This window comes from Drosophila busckii, chromosome 2L, assembly GCF_011750605.1.
Source record: "Drosophila busckii strain San Diego stock center, stock number 13000-0081.31 chromosome 2L, ASM1175060v1, whole genome shotgun sequence".
Taxonomy (NCBI): domain Eukaryota; kingdom Metazoa; phylum Arthropoda; class Insecta; order Diptera; family Drosophilidae; genus Drosophila; species Drosophila busckii.
In genome coordinates, this window is record NC_046604.1 from 5785638 (window position 1) to 5802191 (window position 16554).

At 33.7% G+C, this 16554-nt stretch overlaps 1 protein-coding gene across 1 annotated transcript; it reads left to right on the forward strand.

The window, feature by feature from the left end:
• The first annotated feature begins 5370 nt into the window (after nucleotides 1-5370).
• Nucleotides 5371-6006, forward strand: LOC108604965 (partner of bursicon). The gene is made up of 2 exons (XM_017994538.2): nucleotides 5371-5712; nucleotides 5777-6006. Exons 1-2 carry the CDS (start codon nucleotides 5458-5460, stop codon nucleotides 5945-5947), a joined length of 426 nt encoding a protein of 141 aa, XP_017850027.1. The 5' UTR covers nucleotides 5371-5457; the 3' UTR covers nucleotides 5948-6006.
• Nucleotides 6007-16554: the final 10548 nt, after the last annotated feature.

Consider the following 16554-nt stretch of genomic DNA (forward strand, 5'->3'; position numbering starts at 1 on the left):
ATGCAAGTTTCAACTTTGATACTTATTCACTAAAATTAGCATTTGCTCAATTATAGACTTAACACATATTTTTATTATTATGATTTTTTTAATATTGTTGCATTAAAATACAATTTTGCAATTATTTAATTGCATGTGTGCACATTGAAATCAATTGAAAATGATTAATTTGTTTTCCTTTTTTTTGTAAGTTAAATCCCCTTCAAATGCTTTGGCGCATAATAAATCATTGGAAGGCAAAAATTGTGCACGCGGCACACATTAACATTAGTCAAAGAGGCAAAACGCATAAACATTTTACAGCGCAAACAATTAACTAAACGCAGAAACAGAAAAAAATCATAAAAGTAGTCAGTGACCCAGACAGACAGACAGACAGACATGCACACACTAAAAAATGATTAATGAACGTCACAAAAGCATTTTCGGGAAAGTTACATAAATTAACACATGTCTTTGCCAGTTGCAATTGTTGTTGTTTTTGTTGTTGTTGTTGCTACAGTCAGTCATGTCAGTTGGCAGCCGAAGGCGTTAAAACTCGTTAATATAATTAATGTGCTAAAGTCAAGCCATTAAACAATAATAGACAAAACTAATGCTTATGCAAGTTAATTGACGTTCAATTAAATTTCGAAAAAAAATTAAATAGTATTGATTTCCAGTTGGTAATTATAAAAATATTATTATTAAAATATTAGTCGCTTTGTCTAAGCGACTTAGCGCAGCAAATTGATCAAATTATAAAAACTTTAATATGTAAAATTAATTTATTAAAAATTAGTCGTAAAGTTCAAGCGACTCAGCTAAAGCTCAGCTTAGACTATAAGACCTTTAGTCAATATTTTGTACAGGATCTGAAAATATAGAAATGGCAAAAGTTTATTTAATTTTTTATAGCAATTATACCCACATGTTTATATTTTTAAAGATTATAATACTTTTATTTATACATATGAACTTAATATAAAATTTCACAAGAAATACAAGCTTTAATTTTATTTAGTTAATTTGTCAATTTAATTTCAATTATTTAAATTATGTTCATTGCGAACAGTCGGCCTTAATCGATTACAAAATCTTATTAAAAATTAAATAGCAATTTAATTATAATAATGTACCAAATAAATTTTTTAAGCAAATATTTGGAGCTTTCTATTACTTATCGTTGGCTAAAATTTTGAATTTTGTTGCAGTCAAATAAAATAAATAAAAATAATATTAATTAATGATGCCAGCTACAACTCATGCAATTAATTTAAATAAATGATGCTACCTCTATCACTTTCGCGCTGCTAAATCAGTAATTAGTTAACAATTACCACAGACACTTGAGGCGGAATTGCACATTGGTCAAAAAGGAGTTAGCAGTGTGGAGGGGGGGATGGAGCCCTTGGCATATTCATTTGGAAATCTGCCCACATCTGTCAAAGTTGTTAGCAAATACAACAAGTGAACACGGAACTGAATTATAAGGGCAACTCTCTGAAGCTGACAGCAGCCGTTGGTGGTGGAGGAGGAGGGCGAGAGAAAGAGAGAGAGAGAGAGAGGGAGAGAGAGCTGCTTGTTTGTTACGGTTAAACTAGATGGCAGATGGGTAAGCAAAAACAACAATGAACAGAAAAAAAATGTGAATCAACTGAAAACAAAAGGCCAGCCCAGCAAGCAACAAATGAAAATGCCAAGTTCATTCAATTGAGGCAAACAGAGAAAAGTGCGGCATACAAAAAACTTCACATGTGTGCGTATGTGTGTGTGTGTGTGTGCGTGAGTGTTGCCCCAGGACACAGATAGTCTAACACACTCATGAGTTCTGAACTGACACACACACATATGAGCAGAGCCTGGAGAGTCGACAGCAGTGTTGAAAGTTTGGCTTATTTTAAGCTAGATCTAGCGCTTATTGGAAAATTAAATAGCTTATAGCCTGAAATTTAGGTAATTTTAAAGATAATAATAAATGTATTCTTAGGAAATTGAAATTAGTTTCAATGAAATATGTGAATTTATTTTCTTAACTGAGGGATCATTGTAAAATCAAATACAAGTTAAGCTTGCAAAATATTCTAAATTACAAATACTACAAGCTAATATTAAAAATTTGCTAGATTAAGTAGCATTCAATTATGAAAACTTTAATTAATTTATTAAAATATTAGTCAGTGATAAGAAAAATACTTTAATCAACTTAAATATGAGACGCTTGTGTAAATTTTTTTTACATGATCTGACCAAATATAGAAACTAATGGAAAAAGTTGCGAGCTTAAGTAGCGTCCAGCTTATTTTTAGTTTAAATTTAGATTATTTGGATGCCTCAACATCTGGCAACACTGGTCGTCAGATCCCACACACACACACATACACACACTCTCAGAGGTCTCTCTGGCAGGCAGGCAGACACTAATTCGATCTGATAATCATGGACTCCCGCCAAAGGGCATGAATTGTAATTTCCTCTTTCGCGGAATTAACTGTCGGCCCTGTCGCTTGGTTGGTCGGTTGGGCTTTGTACCGCTTGCTTTGCAATTTTTTAGCTTTGCTGCTGCTGTTGTTGGATTTTTTTTTATTTTTTATTATTTGTTAGCCTGTTCCGCTCACTTTTTTTTCGCAACAGAGACAGAGAGACACCCCGTCCATTGTTTCAGCCGCAGCAGCAGCAGCAGCAGCTTTTGTATTTATGTGTCATATTTATTTATTTATTTAAAACATTGCGCTTTTGTTGTGATTTTTTCTTGTTTTGTTATCAGCCGTGTGCATCCGCTTTTGAGTGCACGCTATATAAAGCCTGGAAGCCATTAAAAACATTAATTTTTTCACCCATGAGCATGAAGCGTTCATATATCATGTGATATCCTTTGAAGTTTCAGCTAAATTGTTCAAGCGTTTCAGGTTCAAAATATATGTATGCCCACATGTTTGCTAATTCAAAAAGGGGCGTGGCTCAGCTACAAGTTTAATATGAATTATAATTAAAGATTGCTCAGTCGGACGCAAACGACTGAGGAAGACCCTGCATGGGCTTCATATAAGAAAGTGGGTAGAATTTAAAATCTAATTTGACATCAATCAATTTTATGAATTTCATTTATAAAAACTATGCAGTTATTTTCTATATATTTATAAGGTATTTATGCTGCCCCAATTTGCCAATCTGTAGAATAAAATTAGATGTTAGCTTATAAAGTTAGAAATAAGAAACTTTCATTGATTAATATGTTATATATTAAATTGAATAATTTTATTATATTAATTATTCATCTTTAATATATTAATATTTTTTCTCATTTATATTTATTACTATTATTTATCACTTGATGGATTTAAATAGTTTAGTATTTTAAATATTTGCCGAAGTGTATGTCGCAGTCGCTTAAACTGAATTTTATCTTTAAGTGTATTAACGTAGTCGCTTAAACTGAATTTAAACTTTAAGGTTTTAACATTTTTGCTGGACCCTAAAATAATTTATTCTTTATTTCTTTAGTTGATATTTTATATAATGCCAAATATTTTTCAAAACTAGTAGCAAAGGCTAAGCTTACTTTTAGTTATTTTATAATATTTATTATAGATTTATAGATTACTTATCCCTCAAACACTTAATTTTCACTATATATCTTTGTACTAAAGCGAATTATACGCTCTGCCGTGCTAAATGCGATAAATAGACATTTCAAATCTAAATCGGAAGCATCAGCAGCCGCCTCAACTTTTCGCTTAATACGAAACGAAAACAGTTTCATTTCGTTTTGACTTTTTTTTGCACTGAGGGTAAAAATAAAATCAGCATTTTTAGTAGTTAATTTAATTTATTGCTGCATTTTTATGGTTGACTTTATTGCATAATAAAACATAATTTACTGCGCCATTGAGACTTTTGCGTTTTCGTCGACGATTCTAAAGCGCACCGGGCTCTCGGGCTCTGGCCCAGACGGCCTCGCTTCAACTCCAAAAGGGAGGTGTAGGTAGTATAACTGCCGAGAGAGAGAGAAAGAGAGAGAGAGAGAGACAGTAGAGATACAGGCTACGGCGAATAAGTTTTTAACAGCCTGAAGGGGAGAAGGATTGGGTGGGCAGGCATTATGTTGAATGGCTCGTGGGCTCAGATGGAAGTTTTTTGCATAAAAAATAAATGCTCGTATTCGAATGTATATGTGTGTGGCTGTGTGTGTGTGTGTGTGTGTGAGTCTGTGGGAAGATGAATGCTCTGTACATAACACATATTGGTTTCAGATTAAAGCATAAATATATCGGCTGATTAACGACATGATTTATGACAGGCAAACACCGCAAACGAGTGAAAATTAAACAACAAACGACTTGAGTTTTGCTACCGTATACAGTGCCTACCATAGGAGTATTCCCTGCAGGAAAACTTTATTTTACTGCTTGTTGAAAAATAACTTGTTGTGCTTTAGACAGAGAATAAAACAAACTTGAGCTTATTTTATATTTTTAAAAGTAATTTTAGGCGAATGAAAATGGAATAAAATATTTCATATATTTTCATACAAAATAAAATAAATTTAAAGCCTGTGGTATAATGTCGCTTAAAACAATTTATTTAATTTTAAAAAAATTAAGATTTCTATGTGTAAATAATATATATTAAATGAAAACTTGCTTTCAATTATTAATTATTTTTTAAAATTATTGTAGTCATTATATTATATTTAAAAATCAAATAAAAAAAAAATTATTTTTGACTGAAAATGTTTTTTTTTATATTTTTTATGCTGTATAAGTCTAAATATCAAAAAATAAATAAGCTAAAAATTAGTAATCAGAAAATTATTTTGGCATTAATTAAAATTTATATATTTTTAAATACTTTGACTTGACTGCACAAAAATTGGGAAGCTTAAGCCCATAGTTGTTGCCATTTGTTTATCTTTTACGTTTTTAACTTAATAAACAATTTTTATAATATTTCTTCAAGTCAATTTGACAATATTCAATATATATTTTATTATTAAATTAATTAAATCAATCAATATGCTCTGCATTTCTTTTTCTCTGTGTATGCGACTAACATAAGTTGAAATGATTTGTTTACATGGCTTAAGCTTTGTGTGTGTGGCACATGTGGCAAATACGCTGAACATGCCACAGAGTTGTCATGCACACAGTGCAGTGAACCTTGTTACATGCTCCATTTGGCAGTTGATTGCCGCAGTCATTTGATTTAAGCACCAATTAACAGCACAACATCCAGCACATTGGTCACATCATCATCAGCCACATGCACATCAGAATGTCCTACCGCAACAACAGGACAACAGCACACAGCTCAAACGATTTAGACCAACTGCTGTGAACAGAAACACAAACATTCCATCAGTGTGGTCGTATATAAAATAAAATCATCAAATCGAATTGCATCATTTCGTTGTTGAGTTGTATAAAAGCAGCAAGTGGCGCTCAAAGGCTCAACAGTTTGGCGCTAAAGTCCTGCGACATGCATCTACAGGAGCTGCTATTGATATTTGCTCTGCTCTTGCCGCAGGCGCTGCGAGCTTTGCGTTATAGCCAAGGCACTGGCGATGAGAACTGCGAGACGCTCAAGTCGGAAATTCACTTGATCAAGGAGGAGTTCGATGAACTGGGCCGCATGCAACGCACCTGCAACGCCGACGTCATAGTCAACAAGTGCGAAGGACTCTGCAACAGCCAAGTGCAACCATCTGTGATAACGCCCACGGGGTTTCTGAAAGTAAGCGATGCTCTCTCTCTCTCTCTCTTTCACACACTCTCTTTATCACTCAATTATTTGCTAGGAGTGCTACTGCTGCCGCGAAAGTTTTCTCAAAGAAAAGGTCATCACTCTGACCCACTGCTATGATCCCGATGGCACGCGCCTCAACTCGCCCGAAATGGGCAGCATGGATATTCGCCTGCGAGAGCCCACCGAGTGCAAATGTTTCAAATGCGGTGACTTTACACGCTAAGCTGCCAAAGTAAACAAATAAATAAAGCAAAGCATAAATTTGTTTCAATCAAAATCAAAGATTTCGAGTTTCAATATCAACAGCAACCAAAGAGAAACGCAACTGCAATTAAGGCTCTCTCGCTCTTTCTCTCTCTTTTTCACATGCATGCTGTTTGTAAAATGAGAGCGCACTGGTTTGAGTATTGACTAAGCAGCTAATTCACCACAGCCAAACTATAACAAAAATCCCCATTTAATAGACGAAGCATTTCCTTTTCTACTGCGTAGCTGCAATTCTTAAGCAAAATATTTATATTTGTTGCTCAAAATTCAAAATCAAATAAACTTCTTTGTCTGTACGCCTACGTTTTTTTTTAAATAGTTTAGATTTTAAATATTTAATATTATTTATTTAAGTGTATTATTATAGTGTATGATTTATGATATAAAATTTAAAGCATTAGTCACTTATTGTTAGACAAAACTTTTAAGCAAATTTTAATTTTTTTTTATTAATGATTATTTTTTTCCATTTAATATTATATTGGCATATTATTTGTTCTACTTCTATGCTAAGTCTCCTGCAAATATTTGCTTCATATAATTTATATAAAATCATCAAGCTAGTTCTACGGCAGAGATTAGAGTGGATAACAAGTTCTTTAATTTTTTATAAAAAATATACTAGATTTTATATACACATTAACATTTTGTTAAACATGGAATATATAATCATCAATAAAAAAAAGAGACTCAACTGCATTTACGCGCTCAGCAAAGAGTCAGAGCTCGTGTTGGTTTGAGTACTGACTAAGTAGCTTGTTCACCACACCTAAGGATCAATTTAATAGACTCAACAATTAGTCTATTCTATATTTAAACAAACATTTGCTTTTCTGCTGTTTAACTGCAATCTTTAGGCAACATATTTGTATGCACCACATCAGCGGTGGTGCTGGTGGTGGTGGTAGCTATTAAAAACCGCATAATATTATTACTTGTGATCGCTTTGGGCCTCGAGTGTTTCCACGCGACGACGACGACGACACTGTTTGAGCTTTGGCAAGCTGCGTGACGCGACTCGACGCGATCGGTGGGCTCGATCAGCGAAGCATGCGGACTGCGGACCGGGCTGAGCAGCAAGAAAGAAGAAACAGAACCCGAAGCTAAGCTGAGGAGCTGGTGAGGCTAATGCCATGTTATATATATAAAGTGTATGCTTATAATTTATATTGTGTCGGCACGTTGCGCTGCTGCTGTTGATGGAGCAACTGACGCGCGATGCCACCCAACAATGAGCCTGATGATGAGGCGACTCTCTGGGGCTGCTGCTGCTGCTGCTGCTGTTGTTAATGGGCGTGTCAACTAAATTATGAGTTTCGCACAAACGGAACGAACGACTGGGCCCGGGCCGGACCAGGCCAAGAGGGAGCGGACCCGTTCGCTGGGCTGATTATATGAATAGCGGGGCAGAATGCTTAAGTAAATTACAGTGCGTGCAAATGTGCTTGTGAACATGAAATTATTATTTAGACCGCAAAACTGCTGCTCAGCGCTCACCAATTTACAATTAACCAATGTGCGCACTTACTTTTTAATCAACTTGGCCCCAACTGCAGCAGCAGCAGCAGCAGCAGCAGCAACAGCAGCGGCATGTCTCTTGCCAATAACAACAACAACAACAATAAAATAACAGCTTGCAAGCTGTTTTCAGCTTAAGTGCAGTTTATGCTTGATTATTATGTTTTCTTCCAAAGAGAGCGAGCGAACAGTTTCCGGGTGGATAAACATCCAACAAGTTGAGTTCGGAGTCGGAGTCGGAGTCGGGAGAGAGAAAAATTGTTAGCTACGATTGTTAGCTGCATTCGTTAGCTAATGAGTTAATTTAACAGTATAATGCCGGCATAAACAATTACCGCCGACATTGTTGGTTATCGACAGGCACCAACTTAGCATTAGGTAAGAAACTTAATTATCAGCTGCATCGCATTAAAGCTTAACTTGTCTAACAGCAGCTTAAGCCGCGAGCATAAAATTATAAAAATTCTATACATATTTTCAGAACAACTACAAAAAGAAAAAGAAAATATATATTATTTAATACAAAAATATGAAAAATTCCAAAGTTTCATAAAAAAACAGTTTTACTTCTACTTTCACCTGAAGATATAAAACTATCTATAGTTGAAATATTTTTCTAGTAGAACCCTATTTTCTGCTTAATTTATTATGAAAGAAAACTATCTAAAGCATTCTATGAAGTGTTTGACTAAATATTTCGTATAACTGAAGGTATCAATTTATTGATACTATCGATAATTTGAATAGTAGACAAGTATAAGCTTAAATGCTTGTATTCTAATTCCATTTTTCCCCTATATAAAAAAGTAACTCTTATTATTCTGGCTGTTCTTCCATCTGAACATATCAAACTATCGATCGTTTTAACAGCTTTGACAAAATCGATCGATAGTATCGATAGCTTGAATAATAAGTCTAGTAGTATGCTTATAATTGATATTATATTTTCTCTTTAATATTAATAAACATAACATGTGTGAAAAACATTTCCAAAACATTCTTAAGAATGTCTAACTAGTAGTAGTAACTAGTCTAGTAACATTCTGAAACAAACGTGACTTAAGTACATCTCTATCGTTAACATATTTATCGAAAAGTAGGTTAAGTAAATACATCTCTCAATATATAAAAAGTTGAATTAATAGTTTATTTATTTACAAAGCATTAATCTTAGTATATACTAAACAACAAACGATCTGCACATTTTTTTTGCACATAGGAATTTCTGGCGCTCACTTTCGTATAAACAATAGCATTATTAATAGAAAGCTAATAATCTCGGCTGTCTTTGTAGCTTTGAAAACTACTAAATTACGCTCATCAATTTTGATATAGGAATAATTTGTGGGCAATCAATTGTCTCGTTTGGCAATGCAATATACAAAAATATATATTTCACTAAAATTAAATAAAAAATTGTTGCATATTAATAAGACATAAATAAAAATAAGCAACAAAGCAGCCGCAGAGTTTGAAATTTTCTATACGTTCGAGCGAGAGCTTCGAGCTGTTAATAAATGGCTGTTAATTAATAACAAATTTGAGAGGGGAAACAAAGCCAGGCGAACAAAATTTATAAACATTTCAAGCTACTACAATATATTTGACATGCACGTGTGTGTGTTTGTGTGTGTGTTAAAATGCGTTGATATTGGCAATTAATTTCCAACTTGATTTCTGTACGTTTTCATATGTAATTTGGTTAGCTGATTTGCATGATTTTGCAATTAATACAAAGTCTGCTTGTCTGTCCGTTCGTCTGTCTCTCTGTTTGTGTCATTTTGTGATATATATTTTTGTGTATTTTTAATGAAAGCCCAAGGCGAAATGTAAACAATTTACAATAGACAGCCGCGAATATCGCATTTAATGTTGAAAAAATGCTTTTAGTGGCTTAAAGCATAACAACCACAACAACAACAACAACAATTCGAAGCAGCACTATAATAATATTATTAACAACATCAAAGCGCCCACATTAACGAGAGTGGGCCCCAGACCAGAGCAGAGCAGGGCAGACAGCGTGACATCATTTATTGAATTTCCAAGTCCCGCAGTGATCATTTGATCAGTTCGTTTGTATCGATTGTATCGCTGTCTTGTGTCTAAATTTATTGAGTTTGTTAAATCTTTTGCTATTTCATTAGCACATTAGTTTCGCATTGATTGAAATTTATGTTGTGTTTATGTTTATGTTATGTCTTTAGTTTAGCCCAATTCGGCATTCAGCATTATTATTAGCAAAAGAATAAAACAAATACCGTTTCCTCTAGCCGCTGCTCACATTTACTAAAAGCCAAAAGCCATTATTCAATTCAAATTGAAAACACACACACACACACAAGCGAAACAAAAGAATTTTAAATAACTTGAACTATTTCAATATTAAGCTAGACATCTGTTTTATTATAGGCAAGCCGCCGCAATATATAAACTAGAATTTTAAGTATGAACAGCGCAGTAAAAAATATATAAATATTTAAATTTACGCAAGCTCTAAAATTTTAAATTTCAGTTGTCGTGTTCGACTTCAAAGATCAAAGATATCCATAACGAATTTTTCTACTAAGCTCATTAGACATCAATGCAACAAATTTAATGATTTATTTATCAGCTGCTATTAATGTCGCCTAATCTTTCAAGATTATCTTGACAAGCGATTTTGTGTTAAATTAACAAAATATATGTTGCTGTGAAATCAAATATATTTAACTAGAAAAGCAACAATATATTTATTTTATTTTCGAATAAAATATACAGAAAAATATCTACGACAATCAATTTTTTTTATAAAATTATTAGGATTATAAACATTGATTTATACATGTCTTAGCACTATTTAAAAATAAAATCACATCTAGCTAAATAGCAAAATTCTTAAACAAATTAGCAAATTGTTTAAGTTCTTTTAAATATTCAAAGTTTTTTGTTTAAAAAAATTAACAATGCTAAATTTTTTTTTTTATTAAAAAAAAAACAGTAACAATTTAATTTTTATATTCATTTCATCGTATTCTGCTTTTTGAATTGCCTAAAGTCTATGAAAAATTTCAAATATCTATTCCATAAATTAGCTAATACATATCTTATGAATAATTTAATTTTTATACAAAATAGAGAATAAAATATTGACATTTTTTTATTATTTCATGCATTAATTTCGATAATCAAGTTCTTAATCATTTAATTATGTATTTAGCTTTGAATTAAAAGAGAATATTTTTTAAAATTATAATGATTAATGTTTTGTCATTTATGTTGGCTAATCATTTAAGACAATAAATCTTTAGTAATATTTTTAAAATTCTATATATCTTTTCATATTTTCAAATAGCTATGAATAAATAAATTAATTTTTAAGCTACAAAACTTCACATGCTTAAGCATAAAATTATGAACTTCAGCGCTTGATTAATAAACAAAATAGTTTCTCTATCAAAGTTATTGTTGTCACTTTGTTATCTAAAAGTGCTTGGCATGTAAAAGATACAGAAGTGCAATAACAAATGAAGATTCGCTGGGTGTTGCTGTCATGAACTTGACGCAATGAGTGGGGAGGAGCGAACGAGTGGGAGGGGAGGGGCAAACAAGAGAATGTGAAGAGAGTCAGCTGTCAAGAGTAAAAGTGCAGCGAAGCTCAACGTTTTAGCATTTTGCATTAAATTTATTATTTTTACAGCTGACATTTGTCAGGGGCGCCGCCAGTGGCAGAGCAAGAGCAGAGCAGAGCAGAGAGAGCCCTAATACGAATATGCAGCAAGCGCATGCATTTACTCCTTTATGCAAACATGCATACTATATATACATATATATATAATATATATGCATATGCATTTGCAGTTGTAGTTGTGGGTCTGAGTTATGGCTTGCAGCAAGTGCGTAGCGCAGAGTGACAGAGCAGAACACGTAGCCAACATGTGTGTGTGACAGCAACAGCAACAGCAACGACAGCAGCAACATATTTTTCAAGCAGCAGCAACAGCAGCAGCTGTCATAAGATAAAAATTCGCGCGCAACTGCAACTGTTCAGGCTTTTATGCTGATGGGTGGAGCGGGTAGTGGGTTGGGATTGGGGGGGGGGCTACGTGTAACATATTCTCATGCGTTGCGACATGAAGTGACTGCAACGACGACAGTTGCCGTTGCCGCTTGAGAGGCGCTGACAGCAGCAACAACAACAACCAGAGGCGTGTGCACAGATGTGAGCAGCATTAAATGAAAAGTGAGCTGATTTTTTTGCGTTCCTTTTGCTCTCTTCCTGGGGCTGGTGGCACCATCTATTTCTCTACTGTCAACTGCTGGCGCATGCAGATGAACTGCAATTATGATAAACGTCAACAGTTGACCGGATACGAGCAACTAAAGCATGCAACCGGTTAAATGACTCCAGAATAAATGTATTCCCATTATGCTAATCGCCATTGTCAAGGGGAATGGCGCACTTGGCTCTTTCTATATCATTTGCGTACAAAAATAAAATATAATAATAATATAGTGTGTAATTTACTATAAATATAGCGTAGTTCTTATTTATCTAATATTCATAATTAATTTATATTATACTCAGCTTATTTTAATAATTATATGCTGTTCAAGAATAAATTTTTATGACATTAATTTTTTGAATTTATTAACAGCATAACTGTAGCATAATTTTTATTTATTTAATAATTATGCATTTTTTCAACCTACTTGAATTTTTTAGTTATTTTATTTAACATATATATATATATAATTTTAATGTAATTTTTTTTTGTTATAATTTATTTTATATGCATGATAACTATAGCGTAGTTTTAATGATTTATTATTTATGCACTTTTTCAATATATATAAAAATTATTTTATAATAAATTTATAATATATTATATTATTATTATATATAGATATATATATATATTATATATATATATATATATATCTATATATTTTTTTAATTTCTATTGTAGTGTTTAGCGTTTCTAATTTACTAATATGTTAAGCGTAGTTTTAAATACATTATTTAAGTTTACTCAGCTTTGTTAATTAATTTGATTCTCTTAAGCATTAATTTCCAAATATTATAATATCTAATATTTACAATATCTAAGTTATTTATTATTCCCACATTTTAAAAAAATACTTCTGCATACTTTTCAAACTTTCTTAAACCTCAAAAAATATTTTGCTAGCAGTATATTTTAAAAAATGTTTGCATAATGTCCTTGCACTCTGTAATATAAAATTGAAGCCAACATATGGCTGCTGCCCATTTTTACCAACACACACACACACACACACACACACACACACACACACACACTCACACAGCAGTGTGCTGGCAGACTCCTTGGACATTACTCATACGCCCCAGAGGGCAAATTTATGAACTCCGCAAGCAGCGCACTTGAGTCCACATCACACATACGTGTGTATACATAAGCTGGCAAAATAAAAAACACACACACACACACACTCACACTCGTGTAAGTGCGTTTGTATGTTTATTAGAGAGAGTTTGAGCAAGTAAAGCAGCTTGTAAAATATGCCAAGGGTTAAAAAGTGCACAGCCCATATAATTCATAAATATAACATGAAAGTGGACACACACACACACTTATACACTTACACCCAAGTGGGGTCACAAAAGGGCCAACATGCTTGTATACCGACTGCTCTCACTTATGTATGCGCTTGTACCTTTCTACATAAAAGGCCAAATGTGCTTGACTTAACAGCAAAGTCGGGTTTGCCAACCAACATAGAAATAGGCGAATACTAAAAGAAGATGAGGAAAACATAACTCGAAAGATTTTCAACTGCCAACTTATGTTACGCTATGCTTTATTCATTTTATTTTAATTAAGAAAATGTAGCAGTTGAGCAAAAAATGTGAACATGTTTAAAACTTATGTTTATACACTTTGATATTTTTATAGAAAATGGATAGTTGTGTGTAACAGGCAGAAGAAGACAGCAGACTGCATAAGGTGTATTTATTCCTGATCAGTAAGACCAATTGAGTCGATTTAGCTATGTCCTTCTGTCCCTCCGTCTGTATGAGCAACAAGAACTCAGCGACTTTAAGAGCTAGAGCAACGAAACTCGGTATACAGTTATTTCTAGGATTCGCCTTTACTTTTAAATATTTTCTATACTCGCCCCACATTCCAAAATAATAGAAAACGCTCTGATAGTCGAAAAACCCCGATTAACTCTCACAATACTTAACAGAAAAGTCTCAAATAAAACACTTGCAAGCTTTATTATATTTTAAACAATTATATTTCGTCAAAGTGTATTAAAAAGTTCGCTGCGCCCAACATGTCGCCATATTTCTTAGTATTTCTTTCAATTTTTTTTACACGCGGCGCTTATAACAAATCAATTACTAACAAACATTTAACATTATTATTAAAACATGTTACAGTTTCATTTAGCAGCTTTAAAACAACAAAAACAAAAACTTTGCTAGACAATACACAATGGGGAACCACTCAAATGGCCATTTGTTATGTTTGCATTTTGGAAACTGCCTTTTCCAGTCATTTATGTGGTCTACATTTATACTCGTTTTTTTTTGTTTAAGCCCACATAAATGAACTGCTAAAATGCTAACGAAAACAGCAGCAGCAGCTCCCTCTAAGCCTCTCAGTCCCTTATTTGTCTTTGGGGATTTTCAGTTTACCAAAAAGGACAACCTTTTTTTTCTCTGCGGTATGTATGTGTGCGGAATATGTGTGGCCGCAAATTCAGTTAGCCACTTCATTCTGCGGTTAACATAAACACACACACACACACACACACACACACTGAGAGAGACAGACAAATAGGTGTTTGTGGCAGTTAATTGAAAGCTCAATTGTTTGTGAACAGAGTTGTCTAACCCAAATGAAACCATTAAATAAAATAATTAAATCTTTAACGAGCACAAGCGCACATCAATATTTACAATCGTAAGCATTGCTATTTAACTGCTATAGTAATAAAATATAATAGAGCGTCTAGCACACAAACTAATGAGCAAGTTCAGCGTGGGCTTATGGCAGACTTGAGATAATAATTTTGAAATAATTGTAGGCGTTTTTCAACATGTTTTTCTTAAACTTATCAGCTTAATTAAGCTAACATTTCAACATTAGTTGTGGGAATAACAATTTAACGATCAAATGGCAATTTAACACATTTTAGACCGCCCGAAAATAATGTTTAGTGCTCCCAAGAAACTTAAATGCGTTTTTGATAAATTAACTCAAATTTTAAATTTAGCCTTACTTCATAAAAAACTATTTCAAAATATTTACAGTTATAGTTTAAAGCATCAGCTGAAAATATTATTAAGCAAAGAGAGCATAAGCTAAGATTTTATCCAACAATACGAATTATCTTAATATGTGATTATTTTTATCATAAATTAAGAATAGCAAAATCATACAATGGCTTAAAATGCGCTAACGATCATTTGCAATTTTAATAGGTATTGTTGTTATTTTATTATCGATACGCTTTTAGTATTTAATCGCGCTGGCGCAAATATCCTAACATAAATTCCTTAGGAAATTTCGCCTGCCTGCTGAAAAATATGTAAGCAGCTGTTTTCTGTTTACAGTTTTTTGTGTGTCGCGCTCTCAAGTCTTGCTTTTCTTTTGCGTCTCGCGCTCTCTCTCTCTCTCTCAGAGAGCTGAGCGGCAGCTAACAAACAAATAATTTATGTGAAAAAGACACGCACACAAGCGTAGAGACTAGCTAATATGTACATTTTCACCACCGCCCACCTGCTCACCACGCTTGTAAACAATTATGGCTGCCGTGCTCTCAATATTACCCAAGGCAACAACAACAACAACAATGAGAAAAAATTCCCAAAATGGCTACAAAAAGCGTCGATCATCCAATGAGCGCAGTCAACAAGGCAGTCAAAAGTAAGTAATAAAAAAGCAAAAATACAAAAAACAACAAAAACAAAATGAAATGAAATAACAACAAAATGTATTTAGGTTTTTGTATTTATTTATTTCATACTCTTAGCAATTAAACGTACTAATGGACATCTACTACTAAATACAACCATTTAGTACTTTTTTGAAATGTTGTGGCGCCGCTTTGCACAAACTCAGCAAAAAGCATGCGCGCTCAGCAAAGAGCGAGAGAGCGTGAGAGCGCAACGTTGCGCACGCTCTCGCAACAACAAAAGCACACTTGTTGAAAATGAAAACGACCACAACAAAGAAAGTAACACTATGAACTGGTTTCGGGCGCTCTTCGTGTGCTTTGGCGCTCTCGCTCTCTCGCTCTCACGCTCTTTAAGATAAAGATACGACGCTCGCGCCAGTTTGCTGCGGGAGCGAAAACATGAATGAGCGAATGAGCATGAATGTTGTTTATAGATTTTTAGTCGAATTCTGTTATTTCACGTTAAATGTACGTGCGCTGCGAACGGATTGTGTGAAGCGTAGTATGTGAACAAATAAATGAAGTGTGTGTGCCGCGTGTATCCAAGAAATACGTAAAAATCTAAATGCATGGGAAATTATTCAATTATTTTTCGAATACGTTGCGTTCCAGTGTGCAGTGTGTACTCTCTCACCCAATGGTGCTCTTCATATGAATAGAGACTGACAAACGATTTGCAAATTGCAACGGTGTAAAACTGACAAGGATATATTGTAGCTGCATAGCCGCCGACCCCTTTCCCCTTCCTCTCATATGCATGCATGTGTGCCTATCTGTGTGTGTGTGTGTATTTATGGTCAAAATAACACGTACGTGCCTCGTCATAAACGCGCCCTAAACGCAGCAGCAGCAGCAGCAGCAAGTCAAGCGTAACCACAAAACCAAAAACGGCCAAGCCAAAGAAAGAAAGTAATCCAATCGTTCGTTGAATACTTCTCTTAATTCTTCGCAGTTCGCAATTCGCATACAATTTCAACTTTGCAACAATTTTTTGGCGCGTCACGCAAAATGAAATCATAACGTGCAGCAATAATAAAATATGCAATAAATGTTAATTACAATATTTAATAAATTTATTACACAATTACGCTTGCAACCAACAGCAGCAGCAGC